Raw genomic sequence first — 20,450 nt, 5'->3', positions numbered from 1 at the left:
TAAAGGTAAATATGAAATCTAATCCTCATATCTACGAGTCCTCGGTCTCTGTACCCTCAAACCGTGAGTCTCTCGTCGGTGCCGCGAGCTGTCTGTGATCGAGTGAAACTGTCTGGCTACCGGAGGGCTCTCGCCGCTGTCGGAGGCGTCCTCGTCCTGAGCTGAATGCTGAACGTCTGCTGCTGGTGGTGCAGTACCGGTCTCCTCCTGTGTGGGCGGTAGAAGTCTAAAAGATGGAGGTGTGAGATCCGGTCGTGATAAAAGCTCCTCGTACGCCTCTGAACCGATCTCCGGACCGAATAACCATGACTCTGACAGTGTAAAATGTAGCTGTGATGGATCCTGGGCCTGGTGAGAAGAAGATGGCCGGGAATGTGACGTCGACGGCTGCTCATCCGAAGGCATCGTGGGACGGTAACACTGATCGAAAGACGTGAACGGTGGAGCATCTGTATATGGCGCTGGACGGTAATACTGATCTGATGCAGCAAACGGCGGTGGTGTGGCCTGCTGAAACGGAGACGCCGGTGGTGTGGTCTGCCGGAACTGAGACGCCGGTGGTGTGGTCTGCCGGAACTGAGACGCCGGTGGTGTGGCCTGCTGGAACTGAGACGCCGGTGGTGTGCCCAGAGAAGTGGTATATGCTGTCTGTCCGTACGACGGCTCAAAAAACGGCATCGACGAAGGCGGGACCTGATACGATGATACCTGGGGTCCCTGAAATAGAAAGTTAAAAACGCAACATTTAAAATATATATTTAACTACGAGTTAAAAAGCAATAAATTAAATTATAAATGACATGAAACCTGTGGGAAATAGGTCTGATGCCACGGAGGCTGTGATGCTGAAGTGGAAGTGGAACCGTAGTACTGAGTCGGGCCATAGTACTCCCCCCGTCTGTCTGTAGTGGCTGTAGGATCGAAGTGGAAGTAGACCGGTGGGGGGATAGGGTCTGCCGGGCGCTCGCGAGGCGGGGCGACTCTAGGCTGCCGTCTACGCGCTCCCCTGATGTGAGCCAGATCGATGGTCAGGGGAGGAAGAGGAGGTAGTACGTAAGCCGGAACTGCTGGCTCTGGTGGGGGCAGTGTGACGTCACGGCGCTCCTCTCCGTAAGCTAATTGAGAACTGCGTGCAGCAGTCCCAATCCTAGACGCACGCGCCTCTCTCTGAAGGGCGATCATCTCGAAAGTGTCGCGCTGTTTACAATAAAGAAACAAATTGTCAGTGTATACAATAATAAGAGAAATTTAATAATAAAATAAATACGTACACTCTGTCCGGCTGCTGCGCCCTCATGGGTAATCCAACGCCGGCTGCGGCTCCGAAACCACTCCATATACGCTGAATGGTAGTGAGGTGGTCGCTGGAGCTGGTAACCCTGAACAACGTAAGCCGCTCTGTTGTTCCAAATCTGAATGTAATCTGAGAGCAGTTCATCGAAGTTGTAGTTCCCCTGATACTGGATGTTATGAAGGCGCCGATCTTGCATAGCAGGCAGGGGAATGGGCTGCTGTAAGCCGAACTGCTGCAGAACCCTATCCGGCTGGTGCCACTCCACGATGTGATAGTAGATCATTGGCACTCGGGCACGCCAGATATGTCGCCCTGTCAGGTACATCTGTGGGATGGACTGGAGAACGTCGTCGGAGTATGGCTGCCAAACGATCCGCGCACGTAAATTAAAAATTTAGTTAACATTTGTCAGGACGTTAGTTAAATTCAAAAAAAAAATTAAAACTTACATCGTCGTAACGCAGCCCGTCCAATAACAGTCTGAAGTGAGAAACTGAGTGTCTGGGAACTCGTGGTGTCCCCCGCTCCCGCTGTCTGGGACCCGCCCATCTGCACATATTATTAAATTATATTTTAAGCGTACTAAAAAACGTAAAATTTAGATAACTTCATACGAAAAATGTACCTGTCACCCAAAGGCAATCCCCCTGTGACGGTAAAGTCGGCCAAACGGGGTCGCAATGGCCTAAGTCGCTCGTAAGCCCAGAGCTGTAGAATCCACACGGCGCCCCCGATGTTCTGTCTGTCCGCCGAAGCAGAGGCGCAGAGGCATAGCTCGTGGTACAAATACGCCAGAACAGCCGATCCCCAGCTAATATCGCGCAAGTGGCCTAAATCCGCCAGATGCGGAAGAATCCTCACGCCCAAGTGGCCACTGTTCAAGTCCGGAAAGCACAGACCCTGTAAAGCAGCCCAAAGGTAGCCTCGAACCGCCTGGTCGACCTGATCCTCTGTAGCACCCGCAGGCAATACCGTCCAACCACCAAACTGGGCTGACAACCAAGCACCACTAACCCACGAGGACCCCGGTTTACGGGGACGGCTGACCTCTAACTGCCTCCCTAAAAGAGGAACAGACACCGTGTTCCAATCCCGTATACGAGGTCCGGTAACGGGCGTCCCATCCACTGGGAGCCCTGTCAGGATGGCCACGTCCTGCAGCGTGATAGTACACTCGCCCTCTGGAAACCAAAACGTGTGTGTCTCTGGTCTCCACCTCTCCACAAGAGCTGTGATAAGGCACAAGTCAACTGGAAACTGGCGCATCGCTAGAAAACCAGACATGCCAGTCTGAATAATCCCATTCCTGATGCGAGAATCTAGCTCGTGAAATGGAGTAAGTCTGGCGCTCGAACGTGACCCTAAGGAAGACTCGTCGCCCTGAAAATATAACAATTACATAAAAATTAGGACACTAAAAATTATAACCAAATTAGGACAATAAAAAACAAGATTTTACCTGGTTATCCCAAATAACCGAGGATCTGTGATCGTCCTGCATTGTCAGAACGTCTGGGACCAACGGCCCAGGAGTGTAGTAGTCCCGACGTTCAGCCATAGCTGAAATAAAAAATACATACAACAGTTATTAAAAATTACAACAAACATTCATAAGAATAATACATTAGTGAATGATATTCGCAAGAATTACTAAAAGGAGATTCAAAAGAATAATACATTACTAAAGTAACATTCATTAAAACAATAACAATCATCACAAATACAATAACAGTCATCACAAATACAATAACAGTCATAACTACTTCCTGTCTATTACACGATAACAGTCATAATCTACTCATCTCGGATAGGATTGGTACAATCATTTGCATTGTGACCCCGGCGACAACATCTACTACACCAGTTAGGACTCGGATCTTCCCTGTATTCCTGATCCATCTCGTTCCTGAAGCGCTGGTTGACTGGACGCCCTCTTTTTCGACGCCATTCAGGGTTTGGAATGAAGTGGGGTTCGTCTACGCCGGACTTCTTCCAGTATGTGCCGGCACGTAACACTTTAAATGGAGTGTTCCAGCATTGAATTGCAAACTTGGTCTGGTAATGCCAATGCACAAACTCAAGAGGGTTCAGCTTCTCCTTTGCACAAACGGCCACCCCGACCGAATAAGTAGTCGCACAAGCTCGGACGGCATCGCGATTTGGGAATACCATCCCTACTCGGAATTCCATCCCAGGATCCCACATAATCTTTTCATCATCCTCCGGGGCGACGTCAAAGTCGCAAAGATCCGCCGTTCTTACATGCTCAGGAAGTTGCGACTCATATTGTGAATCTGCTCCTAAGTCTTCCTCGACATCCTCTTCGTTGCTGTCGTAGAAATCCTCTTGTTCCTCTTCTTCCTCTTCACCACTACCCCTATCAGACCCGCTTGAATCACATAAGACCAACTGATCTAGTAAAGTCTTGTTGCGAACCACGGCCTCGTATTCCACGTACAATTCCAAAATCTCGAGTTGCGGATACCGCACGACCTCGTTCAAAATTCCAAACACATGCTCGTTATTCTCCACGGAAAACAACGAGTACGAGCGTATCGCACCCCCAACTATTCTTGGAAGCCGGAAGTAGATTTTTGAAATTTCTACTTCCCCGTCGGTAGAAACTGCTCTTCTACAAATATTTTGTAATTCCTCGAAACTCATTCTCTCGCTAAGCGCCATATTAACCGGACGACCCCCGTGGTATTCTATTCCACACGGAGAACTCACAATACGGCCATCACACCATATCAACAAAGATATATTTGGACTCGTCATTTCTAATTAATAAACAGCAAATTTTGACACCGTTATATTTAATATGCGAATTTCAAATTAATAGCATTAACATATCAATTGTAATTATTGTTACTTTATGTCTAATATTTTTTTTATATATTATAAAAATAAATTAAACATATCCTAATATAATTGTATGCAATAACAATTTACAATTAATTTTTTTAACAATTAACAATATTTTAATAAACTATAATAATTTTTTTATATTATACATACATTTCTAAATAACTATTAGGCTAAGATAACATTTTTCTACATTATAAACTTTTTTATACATGTATTTCTAAATTATAATTAAAATTTAATATTTTTCTATTATAATTAAATTTATACATGCATTTCTAATATTTACAAATACTAAAATTATTTAAAGCAATAAATAAAATAATTAAACGTACTAACCTCTTGTAGTTCTCCAAAATAATTAGTATTAAATAATATAACTCCTTAGCTCCAAAATATAGATTCGAAATAAAAACACCTCGGTTCAAGATTTTTCCGCTCAAAATAATAACCGTCTCCCTCGAACTTTTATGTTTTAAGTATTTTTTTGCTTCAAATTGTGAATGAAACACTTGCTGGAGGAGGCTTTTATAGCCTTCGGATTTTTAATGTGTTCCGCATTTGTCAAATGCGGAACACATTAATTACCGTTGGGAGCTGTCAGCTCCCAACGGTAAAATCAGAGTGTTCCGCATTCTAGGAATGCGGAACACTCTTTAATCAGCTGATTAATGCTGATTAATGTGTTCCGCATTCCGAGAATGCGGAACACCACGTGGTCCGCATTCCTAGAATGCGGACCATGTGGTCCCAGGCACTCTTCTGGAATTAATTCCAGAAGAGGCACTATACTGGATTTTTGGGTGCCTTTGAGGCACCCAAATATCAAAAACCCACCATAATACCTGTCTAGGCCCTAAATTTTTGCAATTTTTGTGAGTTATGATCAAATCTATAAAATTAATAAATATAACCCGTTTTTGTATATTATGTTCTTTTTATAGCTAAATTCGAATCAAACCGATTTTTTTGCCAACATGACAACCATGTATATAAAATTAAAAAAAAAATTAATCATAATAAAATATCAAACATTTGTGTGTTGTGTCACAATAAAAAGTTTAATCACAATAAAAAAATGAACCGGTTCAAAAATGGCTATAAAGAAACATAATATGCAAAAAAACAGGTTATATTTGCTAATTTTGAAAAGTTTAATCGTAACTGACAAAAGTCGCAAAGATTTGTTATTTTTTGAAGGTTTGGCCTACCTATTATATGTTCTGACCGAATTGAGTTAGACAGCATCGAAACATTATATATAGATATTATTTAATTTTGAATCTAATTTAATAGATAAAAATATGTCAAAATAAGTAAATAATACAAAAGATTTATATGGTCAAATATTTAAGTCTACATTTATGGTTTAATATACATTTTGATTCATAAAAAAAGGTAAAAAAAATTGCTACAGTTACCATATAAACCTCTAAAATGGACGATAAAAATGGCATGTGGCCTATGTCAATGGCAACAGAATGTGGGTCGCTAGCGGTTTGGGGAGATAAAAATTGGGAAATTTTTGAAGCTGAATCAGATTTAGAGATCTTTAAAAAAAATTGTATCTACATCTTATTAAAATTTGATTTGGTTTGTTTTGTTTTAAAAAATTAAATTAATGAAGAGCACATTTTAAAATGTTATGTTTGGTTAGAAATAAAAATATTTAAAAATATTTATTTGTTTTTTTTTTAAGAAAAAAATGAGTGATTGATAAAATTGAAACATACTTATTGAAAATTAGCTAAAATTTATATTTTTGAAAGGTTTGATTATAATTGACCTCATCCAAAAAGATTTGATTTTTTAACACAGTAGATCTAAATTAATTTGTAAAGTGTATGTAGTATTACTAATATAATATTAATGATAAAAAAATTATATATTTTATTTATAATTATATATATTTAAAAGCTTTTGTAAAATTTTAAAATAATATTATTACAATGATCAGTAAAATACAAAATATCAAATGCATTACCTTTCTTATAATATTACTGACTTGCAAAGGCTTTGTTTGGTTGGGGGTAAATAGCAATTTTTTTTTACTTTGTTCAATTTTTACATTTTACTTCCGGAAAGTTGGATGTTTGACTTCCCTTTGACTAGGAAAGTAACTTCCCTAGTAAAACCCAAGGAAGTAGAACTTCCCTAGCACTTTTGTTAGTTTTTCCTAATTTAAACTTAATTCTTTTCTTTTTTTATTTTAAAATTCATATAAAAATATTTTTATTTATTTCAAAAAATATACTTATATTATTTTATAATTGTTATTTATAATAAGTAAATATTTTTATTAAATATTTTATATTATGTAAAATTCAAATTAAAAAAATATAATTTTTAAACTTTGATATTTAAAAACTCTCCTAAATAGTACTTGAATCGTAATATAAGAGATAATAAGCAAAAATTAAATTATTTATTGCTCGATTTTTAAATTAAAATTATTTGTTTAACAATATAAAAATTATCAAAGGACATTTATGTTTTTTAGTTAAAAATATAGTATATTATATTAAAATTAATTTTGTACTTCCCGGGATGTAAAAATTGAAACAAGCAACATTTATCAAACTTCCTGAGAAGTTAACTTCTCAGTAACTACACTTCCCGGGAAGTTACTTCCCAGGAATTGCTATAAATGAACCAAGCGAGGCTTTAATAACTAATTTGGGAATAACATTTTAAAGTTAAAAAAAATACTATAGTATTATCATTCTCATTTATTATTGAATTGCATTAAGTTTTATTAAATCACTATAAGAAATACTAGAATTAGCAGCAAACTTTTTTGCTGTTAATAGTACTAAAATTGTTACTATTAACATATAGTAATAAAAAAAATTGTGGCATGTTGCTGCTAATAAAACGTTGCCTTAAATAATTGGTGATAAAATTTGTTATAAAATGCTGCTATAATTTAACTAATGGCAGCAACTTTTAAAATTAATGCTGTAAAATATTTTTTAGCAGTAAAAAAAATTAGCTGCAAAAATATTTGTTGCCTATACAAAAAACATTATTAAATAGAATGAGTTATATGAGTGTGAAGTGTGTGTGATAAATATATATATATTTGGTATAGTTTAAAAAAATCAATGGTTAATGAATATATTTTTTTGAAATTAGGAGTACAATGGGCAATTTTCAATTGAATCTTTCTAAACTTAGGGATATAAACTTTTATTTAAAATTCAAAACCTATAGCCTATATAATGAATTTCATACAGAATTGAAGATGCATGATTAAGAAGAGTATGCTAAAAGGTTATTACAATCATTATTATATGCATTTATGTAGACATGGAAAGGGACCAAAGAAGATATCCTAATAACATTTCTACTTTATCCATCCTCTCTTATGCCCTTATGTTTCAATTACTTTTTTCGCCATTGTAGTCTTTCCATCACTAAGAATCACTAATTAATTTTTGAGATATTTCACTTTAATTAGTGAACTTAATTTATTTTTTTAATGATTAAATTTTAATTTTATTTCTTAATTTTTAATAACTAAACTTTATAATTTAATTCATGTTCATTTATTTTGGTGACTATAATCCTTCTTGTCATCAATCTTTAACACAATAAATAAATGCAGTATTAATTGGAAAAAACAGCCCTTATAGTCCGCTATACAGATGCAGAAATGATATTGAAAGTGGTCACATTCAGACTCATGACTCCATATATCTCCAAATTTGGATATCTGAACAGATTTAGTATGTTTGTATCTGCCAAAAGCTACCCATCCTCTCAAACCCTAATCTTTTCTGGGTTTATTTTGTGGAAAATATTTGTGTAAATCGAATGACATGTTTATTAATGGAGGATTATTGTCTAAATCTGATTTATGATGCATCACTCATATGAGTAAATTCTATAATAGTAATAGAAAATTTATGAGAAACTCTTACGATATTTAGATAAAAAATAAATTCTGCATAGATCATTAATGCTCAAATATAATGCACGTCATTTTTGCAGATAAATTAATATTTTGTATCGATAAAATAATTTTATATATTTATAACTATTATCAAATTGATCTCCCACAAACGCTCTTCTCTTTTCAATTATAAAAAAAATTATTATTAAACAATTAAAACTATTTTTAAAAAATAATTTTGACAGTTCGATCCATCAATTTTATAAATACTGATAATTATATCCATATATTAAATAAAAAATGTGAAAGGCTTAAATAATAAAAATATCATAATTTTAGTTCCTTAGTTTATTTTTATAATAAATTAGTAAATAATTAGAGATAAAATCAAAAAATTTAAGAAATTGTTTAATATTTTAAGAAAAATTATATATTACTATTAAAATATTTTTATCATAGAAAAAAAATATAAAAAATTCTCTAAATATGGACTTATCATAAAAATAGTTTAAGATGTTAGATTATATTTTTGTTAATTGGACTATTTATTTTATTTATTTATTTGATATAATTGTTATAACTTGTAAAATTGTTGAACTATATTGTCAAAATTAGTTTTAAATAAATTTCTGCTAATTTTTTCAAGGATTGTAAATATTTTTATAAATTTATTATATTTTTTAATTAAATATTCAACACATATCCTAAACATAACTTACTATTTTTAAATACGAAAAATATGTGTTAAATTATGTGAAACATATTGCATTTTTAAGTGGTTTTCACCAAAAACCATTTAGGTGACTCTCTACTCTTCTCTCGTAAAAAATTATAAGCTTCTTCCCTCATTATTTTATCTTTTTATGATTATATATTTGATTAAATTATAATTTAACATTTATTATCTATTATCTATTTAATTAAAAATTTAATCAATAAATAATTGTACATTAATTTCACACAATAATATAAAATATTATATTAATAGTTTATGAGACGATAATATAAAAATATTATATTAATAATTTTACAAGACGATAACATAAAAAATATATAAATAAATTTACGAAACGATAACATAAAAACATTATGTTTAAATAAAACAAGGTTATGTAATAAAAAAAATTGACAGCATTTTATTTACATTTTAAATATAAATAATATTATATATAGAATTCGGAAGAATATTGACGTAGCGAAACTCACAATAAAGAACAAAATAATTTAAAAGCCGTTGATTATCAAATAATGCCAGCAATTAACTTATAAACCCATTGATTCAATAATAAGAATACTAGGAAATAGGCATCAAATGTTTGTTGATTCAAATACCGAAATTTAAAAAATAACAAAACATGTCTCAAAATATCAAAAACTAATAACTACCTTCCAACAACTCAGAAGGTTGTTTAAATAATAATACAAAACAAAAACTCTAAACAGGGCATAACAGACAATAAATTAATAAAAGTTTAAATCAGCCGTAATTGTAAAAACGCCCTTTTGTAGGTCTAAACAAAAGAATTCAGCCTAAAAGTGGCTGGGCTCATTGCAAAGTCAACAAGTCTTGTTTATTGGTCTGTTTTCACTCGAATTAAACCGTCTAATCCGATACTTTTTGTATTCTGACATATTATGGAAAACTCCATAATTATCTCGATCCAGCTTTCCCACAAGTTCTGAATCCACGTCAAATATGAATAAAAATAAATTTTTGGGTGTAATTGTTAAAATATGAATACAATGTGAAAAAATTAATAAACGAAAAAATTAAAAAAAAAAATTAATGTTGGATTTGGTTAACTTCATTAAAGTAAATTCGGGAATTTTCACCAAATTAATAATTGGTGAATAATTTTTAGTGATTAGCATAGGAGACATCATTAGATAATTTTTCTAAGTATAAAATGCTCCAAACATCAAAATGGCTTTAACTCGTTCATTTTCATTTATTTCCCCTTTCACTGTCCAAGCATTTTTGTGCCTGCCTTGAGCACCACTAAAACCCAACTACTATCCTTTTTTTATTTTTTTATTTATTTCTTATTTCATTTTAAATTCATTTTGTAGTGGCCGATGGAAATTCTGGTTCAATTGGTTCAATTTATAGTTCGACCAAATAAGTATGAAAATATATGTCTTATATATATCTATAAGACTTAAGTATATACTTTTTTAAACCTAACACACAAATAAAATTTTCACTACTAAATAAACTGAAAATTAATGAAAAAAATCACATTCTAAAGAAAAATTAAAAACTTGACGATTTTTACAGTTTAACCCGATTCAATAGTTTCCAATTTTTATGGTTTTTATCTATCCAAAAAGCAATTAAACAATATTTATAATTGTTAGAACCAAATCAGTTGAACAAACCGATCCGGCCGGTCTGGTTCTTAATCACTGCACATTGGCTCTACGCCCTCTCTGTGTTTCTCTTTCTTGGTATTATATATATGGCCCATGGAAGTTTTTTTTTTTTTACTGTTGCCCGGCATCAAAACTAAGAAGCATTTGTGTTAGAGAGAGAATCAAAAAGAAAGCTTTTGCTTTCACTTAGCTTCTTCTCTCTATTTATATAAATTGCAGCAACTTGTTCTTTCTTTTCTATTCTTATCTTCCTCTTCTTCAAAAAAAAATTATTATTAATTAAAGATGTCAAGCTGCATCGATGCTGTTCCTGAGCAACTCTGCTACATCCCTTGCAACTTTTGCAATATTGTTCTCGCGGTATTTCTTATATATTTCAGTAGTTTTTGTTTTGTTGTGGCTTTTTCTGCATAATTTATTTCACAAGAATTAAGAAAGAAACGTTTCTTTTCTCTGATGATCATCACTCATCAGGCTCCCGTGCCATGTTTGATTCAGAAATCTTTGATTTTTTCTTCACAGTCAGGTCTCCATCGTTGGACTTCTCTCTTCTTTTTTTTCAGTCAAAACTAAGTCAGACCCTGAAGAAGGTCCTCCAATGTATTTTTTTTAATTGGTTTCTATTTGTTGTTATTTTAGTGTGAATTTAGATTTTGATAAGTTTTTGTCATTTGATGAAGACAACACCTTCACCAGTTCTTCATTTCTTCTCTCTCTAGTTTCCATGCTTATCCTTGGCTAAACCACATAAAATGGTGTACATATATATATTCTTGATTTTAGCCAAAAAAATGAAGATCTCATCTCATCTTCAGTTTTAACCTATTTATAGAAAGCACAATGAATTTCATTTTTCGAAAAAAGAACACATTAATCTCATTTTTCTGAGACTTGAGTTTTTCATATTTGTTAATTAGTGGTAATGATGGTGGTGTGGGTTATTGCAGGTGAGCGTTCCATGCAGCAGTATGTTTGACATAGTTACCGTCCGATGTGGGCACTGCGCTAATCTATGGTCCGTCAACATGGCAGCTGCCTTTCAGTCACTATCATGGCCAGATTCTCAGGTGACAAACAAAAAATAACACATATTTCAGCTTATTTTTAGGGCGTTTTCCGACCTATAATTCTATCTACAGACACTCCTAAGATTTAAGAAACAAAAGATCTATCTCTGTCTGAAAATCTAGGGTTTCTGGCTTCTAGGTTCTTCCAAGATCTGTATTTTTCTACTGATTAACTTTAGTAATTTTATATAATTTATGAGCATTATTTTTTGGTTAAAACATTTCACAGTACTGCAGAATTCTCAGCTGCAGCCGCCGTTACCAAAACCTACCTATTTTTTCTAGCCTTATTTTTGTGGCCGTAATAGTTTAAAAATATAACCTACCTAGTTTTTGTTTGTCTCTAGGGTTTTCTTTTTCTACTTTCTTCAGCCCACTTTTTACAGATTTTCTTATTTTCTGTTTTTGCTACCTTTGATTTGATGGACTGTCTATGTATTAGGGTTCTTTTAGTTTAATGATTTCTTTTCATAACAAATATTTGTCCTATACTCTGGATTTTATTCATACACATCTCTCAATAATTTTAATAAAAAAACAAGACTATCTACCTATTTATAAATATAGATCCTTATAAAAGTTAATTTTTTAATATTTAATTCTTACACCTGCCTGTCAACCTGGGTTTTATTTACAATACAATTTTAACTGATTCAATTCTGCAACTTATTATCTTATCTTATCTTTTATTTAAAGAAAAAGAAAAACATCATTTCAGCCCGCATTTTTCTCTTTCTTTCCCTTATTATTGTCAGTGTTTCAACAAAAGTTTCTGTTCTTGAAATTTTTTGTCATCTTTCTTTAATTTCTTGAATATTTTTACAGGCACCAAAGCATACCTTGCCTGACTACAGAATTGAATTGGGTTCTTCATCAAAATGCAATAACAGGATTTCGATGCGACCACCAGTTGCCGAACAAAAAATTGTTAATCGACGTGAGTTGCCACATTTTTTCTTTAATTTTCTACATATTTTTTACGAGAAGATTCATGTTTACATTAATTAATGTGCTGTTATTTTCGATCTCAGCTCCCGAGAAGAGGCAGCGAGTACCTTCTGCATATAACCAGTTCATAAAGTACTGTAACAAAAAACGAATTTTTATTTCTTGATGACACACTAACCTTTATTCATAGCTAGGGTTTTGCTTTATACATGCATATTTAATGAAACATTGTGAATCTTTTGTAGAGAGGAGATTCAGAGGATTAAAGCAAACAATCCTGATATTAGTCACAGAGAAGCATTCAGTACTGCTGCCAAAAATGTAAGTGGAAAATTATTAATTACTGAAGAAATTAAACCTTTTTGTTATAATATCATATTAAGATCTTTTGGTTATTGACCGGTAATTATTTCATTCTATGTGATCTTGTAGTGGGCACATTATCCTCATATTCATTTTGGGTTGATGTTGGAGAGCAACAATCAAACTAATAAGTTAGATGATGTAAGTACTATTTTTCCGAAAATACTTATCTAGACCGGGTTCGTAAAAGATGTATGAACTTAACCAATCAAATATTAAAAATCTCATATTTTTTCTTAATTCTCATTTTGTAACATTTATTTGCTTGGATCCATGCATCGTTCCTAGAACCGGTCTAGGGAAGAATCTCTTAATTTACATTACAATACTGTCTCTACTTAATTAATTTACTGATTCAATAAACAATAAGAATTGAAGGAAATTTTATTTAGTAAATGCAATTTTGATTTCAAGATTTTTTTTGTAGTAATATATATATGTATATGATGTTTGTTATCAGAATTACTCAATGAAGAAGAAACTGAAGCATTTCCACCTATAAATGAATCAGCATTGGAAATTCATAGTAATGTCAAATCCCAAAACTTGCTCCACTTATTATGTTATCTTTTTCCAATGGAGTAGAAGCTTGAAAGTCTGAAAAACAAAATAGAACAGAAATTAATTGAATGTTTCGGCTTATGTACATATGTTGTACATACTAAAATTGCATTTGCATTCTTTAATTCTTTGCTGATCACTATACAGTTATTTTCAGAATGGAAAATGGAAAATTACAATTGTATTATTTAATTATTGGCTGATCACTTAATTTGTAATAGTTATTTTAATCGAAGTAAATGTAATTTTGTGCAGGGTTATGGGAAGCACCTAATGTCAAGGACTACGCTATATAATAAATGAAGGTTATGATTATCCATCAACACCGTTCATTCTTTGAAGTGATTTGGAAAAGTGTTAGAGACCTCAATTTAAGGTGTTTCAAAGACAATATGTTTATTCTCTATATGACTATATACCTATATTTTTCATCTTCAATGTATTTGCCGCAAGCTTTATTTGTTTATCTAATGTTCATTTACTTCAACTTGAATTAAACTTCATTCTTATTTTGATAATTAATTACATGATTTTTCAGTTCCTGGTTTGGTGACAAGAATTGTGATAGAAAAACAAAACTGTGTTTTTGAATATGATTGCAATGGTGATTGCTGCAAGGTTTATTAAAATTTCAAGAAAAATAACATGTATTATATTATTCAAATTTGGGAGTTTGGATTCATTATAATAAAAAAATAAATACATAGAGCCCGTTTGGTATGATCGGTTTAAAAACTCCTCACCAAAAAATAAAGAAAATGAAAAATTGCAAGGCAAAACAAATTTATAAATTCTTAGTAGATTAGTGCTGTTTATTAAATATATTAGGCAAAACAAATTTATATATCCATAATTAGGATACAATTAATAAATATATTTTGAATAAAAATAATTGACACTTTGATCCAATAGTTTAATTGATTATATTAAAAAAAGAAAAAGAGGAAGAGTTTAATTAATAAAATTATATTCATAAAAAAATTAATAAAAATAAATCATAAATCATAATTCAATATTTTAGGTTATTTTTATAATAAATTAGTCCTAGATATATATTTTTTTTCAAAAAAATAATAATATTTCTCTTCAACTATGAGTTAATTGTCATAAAATGTTAAGGAACTAAAATATCTTTATAAATTAAATCCTTCGTTTTTAGATCCAATAGTGCCAAAAAGTCAAACTTTTTCGAATTTTTAAAGATATATACAAACCTTTCAAAAGTTGTAACTCTATTCAAATTTGATTTGTAAATTTATCCATTTTTCCAAAAATTGATTTAAGTATGTCTATAATAGCCATCGAATATATTATTTTTTTAGAAAAGTAGATAAGAAAAAAAATTGTTAATTGGAATGTTATATGTTTTAAATAAATCAATTTTGTGAATTGGTCAACTTGAAATATATTAACGTCTAACCATATAATAATGTGTATATTTTGGCACAATCTTAGGAATATTGCCATTGAATCTATTGATGGTAACATATGCATAAGTATGTATTGTGCTGAACTTTTCTTATGCAAATACTTACTAAATTTGAATTTAAAACGTGAACAAGTATATTCATATCTAACCTTATGCTTAAATATTTAATTAATTAAATTAAATTACTAATGATCGAACTTAAAAAATACCATAGAAATTTTAATATCACAAGATAAGATAATTAATCAATATAAAAATTTAAGTTGTTAGGTGAGACTGCTATCGCTTATAACTCTTCAATTAATGTTTTGATCGGACTATATAGTACGAACTTGAACATCTAATTTTGAGTTAAAACATTTTACGGTCATGAACTATAACATTTTATACTTCGGTTATTATTGTTTCATTTCATTTTTATTTAGATAACTCAACTATAAGGGTTTACTCACCGAATTCGAGAAAATTATCACTTTTGTGACCGATTTAAAAATATGTGGAGCACAATTTTTTTTATTGTGACAAACAATTATTGACCAGAATTGTGATGATATTTTAAGCAAATGAAATTGGATTATTAAAATGTAACAAATGAAATGATGATAATCAAAATGTAAGGGCATGTTTGGATTAATTCTAGTATTGAATTCATTTCAATTTGTTTCATTTCTAATGAATTCTACTTAAAAATAATTTGAAAATGAATTTTTGTGTTTGGTTTTCCGAATTTTAAATAAAGTAAAATAAATTGAATAATGTATTTTGAGTGTAAATATAAATTTAAATTGTGAAAGTTCATTTGAACCAAACTCATATCTTATAGAAATTCAATTGAATTTCATAAAAATTGTGAAATTCATTTGAACCAAATAGATCTTAAAGTCATATATATAGTTCAGTGAGTGCAAATTTTAACCCCCTAATTGTCAAATGACTCAAATCCAGATCAGGGGCGCAACTATCCTAAGGTTAGGGTAGGGTTCAACCCTGATTTAAAAAAAAAATAAGAGGTAAACTTTTGAAAATATGCATAAATCCGTAATAAATTTAGGGCTAAATAGAGATAAAGTCCGAGCCGCCGGAAAATTATATATGAGATAAATAGTAAATTTGATGCAAAGAAAATTCTGGTTCAGCTACTGGATCTAGATAAAAGCTTCACTAAATCACAACTAAAGTAAATCCAAAACAAACTAAAAACCACAGAACTTATTAGCTAGGAATATTACATGTATAACTAAATGAGTAGATTGAAAGGAAAGTTAGTAGGTTGCATGAAAATTGACAAAGCAAGCTGCATACATCTATAAAAAGCTACCATAGATTTATATGATAAACAAAAAATTACCATTTTTATTAACAACAACAAATTAGACAAAATTTTGAATGAATTACTAATTTGAGAAAGAAAAAGAAACTGCTTCTTTTATCTTTGAAAAGTAGATATCTATCAAAAGACTCTATCTGTCTACCACTCATAAATCATAATCCATGAACTCTTTGAAAAGGAATTTATAGGACCACCATTTTCATTTTCATTTTCATTTGGCTCCTGTGAATTGAAAGCTAGGGCATTATTACACATCCATCTTCATATGTAATAAGAAAAGGAAAATAATTGAATAAAATGGAAATTAATTAAAGAATAAAAGGAAAAGAAAGAATCCTCCACAAAGCACTAAAGATGGAGCAAACACTTTTCCAGATTGCTTCAACCTTTTATTTCATTGAACTCTTGACTAAAGTGTTATGTGCTCAATGTTTTCTGTTGCTGTCATACAATAATTCCCTTGTGCAAAATTAAATTGTGTTGGAAAAACATATATTAAGATAACATAGTTATTGCATTTTGAATATTTCTATTGTAAACCAATTAATTAGATCGTGCGAGTAGAATTCGAATCTCATAACTCACAGTCTTAAATACACTTAATTTTAGATGGTGCTAAAAAAGTTGAATTTTTTCGATTTTTTAAAAATCTATCAAAATCTTTTTGAAATTGTAAATCTTTTCCAATTTAACTATAAGAATCGATCTAATTTTTTTAAAATCGATTTAATTCTGATCTATTATTTGGCTCGACATTCTTTAAGTTTCAACCATGTAAATACCATTTGCATATTCTAATTTAGGAAGAATTTTTAGTTATCTTTAATGTAGTTCTTCATATGACATGCAATTAATTTAACGATGAAGTTATAGCTGCTAGCTGTAGCAGTCGTGCGATTAAAGTTAGTATTATCATGGCAAGCGAAGCTAATCTAATTCCCTTTATTTCAAAGGTTGTAATGGATGCCTTCAACAACAACTCTTTGCTTTGTAATATTATCAGTTTGATAGCACATGACTACTTTAGCTTAATTGAGATGCATATATGTTGTTTTAATTACGATAGAAAATCTCATTTGGTAGCATATGACTATTTTAGTTTATCTAATTGGTTGGGACATGTCCCTCCGATTATCAAATTCTATGTACTGGCTGATCAATCAGCTTTTGATTAATAGAACTTTTGGTTTCAAAAAAAAAAAAAAGAAACAAACGCTTAAATTTGGATGGAATACATAATAGAGAAATAGTGCTTTTTAACCAAAAAAACATACAATTACTTTAAATGTTAGTGTTAAATTATTATTATTATTATTATTATTTATGATAATAATATCTAAAGCTGCATAAAAATATTTTTTTCCAAATGGAAATCGAATCATGCATCTCTTAATATTTTTAGAGAAAATGTATCGCTTGCTACTCCTTCATTGACTAACATTCGATTACTTTAAATATTAAAAGTATGTTTATAATTAAAATGATGCATTTGTATTTTTAAATTTTATTTTTAATATGGATCTTTCTTGATTAATTCGAAATGGAGCGAGTCAATTTACTAATATTTTCATCGCAAATTTTCTTATAATTAATTAAGTGATGTCAAAAAGTTATTTGATTAAATTTAAATATTCTTTATGCAGGGTGTATAAGGTGTTTTAGATAGGTTTCAATTTTAAAACGTCGTATTTAATTAGTCTTCTAAATCCAAATTAATCATCAATCAAAACGGATAATTTTTTTACAGAGCATAAAATTTTAAGTTTTAAGTTTAAAGGGGTCGGTTTAAATTTTGGACCTCATTTAAGTTAGAAAAACACATTACCAATTTATATAGGTTATTAGATTTAACAATTGTAAATCTAAATCTTTCCCTTGTTTGAAGGTTGCATTGCATATGAAGGTATGAGTAATGATTGAAAGTATCATCGGGATCAGCAAGTGGATAGTCGATTACAAGTTGGCAAATTTGGAATTCTTAAATTAAATTACTAAAAAGATAGAAAAATATGTGTGAGGAATTCTGACAATTAGAATCTGAAACGTCAAATTCATGTCTCTCACCAATAAATGCAAATTTATAATTTATAGTAATTTATAATGTCATTTCACCTCATCTCACTGACTTATTTCTAACCCACACAAACACAAACATATCCCCCTTCTCTTCCGCCACCTTCCCCACCTATTCTATACATTTTCGTCTTCTTCCTTCTTCACCATTTTCTGCTTTGCACTTTGCACTTCTTTTGGACATATCTTCGTTGCTCCATATTTACTACTTCTTCCGTCCTAATAGAATTGTCCATTTCACCTTTATTACACAGTTTTAAAAAAGCAATTATTGTTTATAAATTTTATAAAAAAAATTTACTTTTCTTATCATACCTCCATTTAATATAAAATTCACTTGCAATTTATTTTCAATATACTCATTAGTGAATTTTAAATAAGGATAATGTAGGAAAATTAAGTGTAAAAGTTAATTATTTTTTAAAAGTGGATAAGAGTTTTGGGATAATTTTTTTTTCAAAATGAACAACTCTATTGGAACGGATGGAATAAACAAAATTTCTGTCTCCTCCCAAAAAAAAGTGTTTATCTATATGTAATGCTTGTGCCATGTTAAACTTATAACAAAACAATAAACATTTATAATAGAAATATTTTTTAATACTTATTTACTTTTTATTATTAATTTTTTCGCATAACTAACGCACAATTAGTTTGTTGCATGAATGATATGTGTAATGATTGTATTGAATATTTTTTCCCGCAAGAAATGTAATTTGTAATTGTTGGTGATGAAAAATTTCAAATGACAAACATTATAATGAAATTATGCATTTATCTGCGGAAGCAAAATCGTTAAAGTTTTATAATCACTGGTCAAACGATAATTACTAACGGATAATCATAATTATTGCAATCTAAATTTTTCATTTTTGTTTATTGAAAAAATTTCTTAATGTTTTATTGTATTTTTCTCGGCAAATGTTCTATTATATTTATGTTCATATTTTTTTGTATTTTTATTCATCAAAAGTGAAAAGAATTATTGACCTAATAAACAAGTAGACGAAGATATTTTTATCACACAAAATGAGTTAGAGGAAGAAGAGGTTCAAACCTGAGAAACTCCACAATAACATAAATCAATTGCATTAGAAAAAAATAAACGGATGAAATAACTTCTCATTCGCTATGGTAATTTGGTAGCTTATGCATGTTATGTTGGAAAATATTAAATATAGTGTAAAAGTAATAAGATCATTTGTCACTTTAGCGTTTAATTTTGAGTGAACCCATTATATAAAAGTGTCAAATTTTGGTGGTTTTGTTTTCTCTTTTGTGGGTATATCAAAATCATATATTTATATGTTCAAAATGACTAAAGGGTAAATAAAGATTGATGTTCAAAAGATCAGACTTTGAGAAGAAAATTGAAAAGAAAATAGTATATCCTTATATTCGATGGGTAACTTAATTTGACGTGTTTTATATAAAAAAATTTCTTTGCTTAGCTACAAGCTAGTGAATCTAAGAGTTCACAAATCAATTGACGACAATGAACATGCACTCAACCGACGCACTTAAATGCAACGACAAAATGACTAGTCTCGTGCAAATTGTATTTCACATTTTTTATTGTTTTTTCAAATTTCAAATAAATTTTTATAACAACTTTGTCTCCCTTATTAAGTCTAATAAAGTAGATGTTATAAAATGGGATTGCTATATACAGCCATCACTTCGAACAAAATTTATACGCTCAAATTTCAAAATTTGGGTGACTCGATTTGGTTCGGTTTGTATTTTTTATTTTCAATTGAATTTATTGAATTTATTTATTATATTTATTTATTAATAAATAATTATTTCTGTATGCGTACCATGTTGCCTAACAATATCAAATATATATATTTTTTCATTATTTTTGGCTATTGGATAGGCGTAGGCTTGTTGTAATGCTTATGCGCCTCTTTATATGCATATGCAGAAATTTAACAGAATCAATTTTAAACATAATTTTTTCGTTTCATTATTTTGATTAAGAGTTTAATAAACTGTTTTGCATGATTTTAATATTATATTATTTTTTCGGACATAATTTTATTTTCTTCTGGGAAGAATTAACATTATTTTGGACAATTTTATTACAAGATGGCTTTATTTTATTTTCTGGACTGTTTTAATTTTCTGGACACATTTGCAAATCAGCGCTGAAATTATTAACGATAGTTTTGTGCATGTTTAAAGTTTCTGGGCAGTTTTGAGAGGAAAAATTAATTTTCGGTGCAGTTTTAGTAATTCTGAAAGAAAAA

At 30.7% G+C, this 20,450-nt stretch overlaps 3 protein-coding genes across 4 annotated transcripts; 1 reads left to right on the top strand and 2 right to left on the bottom strand.

The window, feature by feature from the left end:
* LOC126675043 (extensin-like) lies at window positions 1-1,661 on the bottom strand. The gene is made up of 3 exons (XM_050369616.2): window positions 1,272-1,661; window positions 808-1,197; window positions 1-717 (listed from the first exon to the last, which is right to left on the bottom strand). Exons 1-3 carry the CDS (start codon window positions 1,617-1,619, stop codon window positions 19-21), a joined length of 1,437 nt encoding a protein of 478 aa, XP_050225573.1. The 5' UTR covers window positions 1,620-1,661; the 3' UTR covers window positions 1-18.
* Window positions 1,662-1,710: 49 nt separating this feature from the next.
* Window positions 1,711-3,402, bottom strand: LOC126675034 (serine/threonine-protein phosphatase 7 long form homolog). Its single transcript, XM_050369604.1, has 3 exons — window positions 2,754-3,402; window positions 1,920-2,674; window positions 1,711-1,843 (listed from the first exon to the last, which is right to left on the bottom strand). The coding sequence occupies exons 1-3, from the start codon at window positions 2,850-2,852 to the stop codon at window positions 1,711-1,713; spliced, it is 987 nt and encodes a 328-aa protein (XP_050225561.1). The 5' UTR covers window positions 2,853-3,402.
* Window positions 3,403-10,538: 7,136 nt separating this feature from the next.
* Window positions 10,539-13,864, top strand: LOC126669054 (axial regulator YABBY 5). 2 transcript variants are annotated; one of them, XM_050362371.2, is made up of 8 exons: window positions 10,539-10,787; window positions 11,375-11,494; window positions 12,320-12,431; window positions 12,526-12,574; window positions 12,688-12,763; window positions 12,875-12,946; window positions 13,266-13,331; window positions 13,622-13,864. In XM_050362371.2, the coding sequence occupies exons 1-7, from the start codon at window positions 10,713-10,715 to the stop codon at window positions 13,305-13,307; spliced, it is 546 nt and encodes a 181-aa protein (XP_050218328.1). In that variant the 5' UTR covers window positions 10,539-10,712; the 3' UTR covers window positions 13,308-13,331; window positions 13,622-13,864. The 2 variants fall into 2 exon arrangements, with proteins under 2 accessions (XP_050218328.1, XP_050218319.1); XM_050362362.2 differs by lacking the exon at window positions 13,266-13,331 and having other exon boundaries at window positions 10,540-10,787.
* The last annotated feature ends 6,586 nt before the right edge of the window (window positions 13,865-20,450 follow it).

Source organism: Mercurialis annua, linkage group LG1-X (genome assembly GCF_937616625.2).
Source record: "Mercurialis annua linkage group LG1-X, ddMerAnnu1.2, whole genome shotgun sequence".
Taxonomy (NCBI): Eukaryota; Viridiplantae; Streptophyta; class Magnoliopsida; order Malpighiales; family Euphorbiaceae; genus Mercurialis; species Mercurialis annua.
This window is presented reverse-complemented; position numbering and strand designations above follow the sequence as displayed.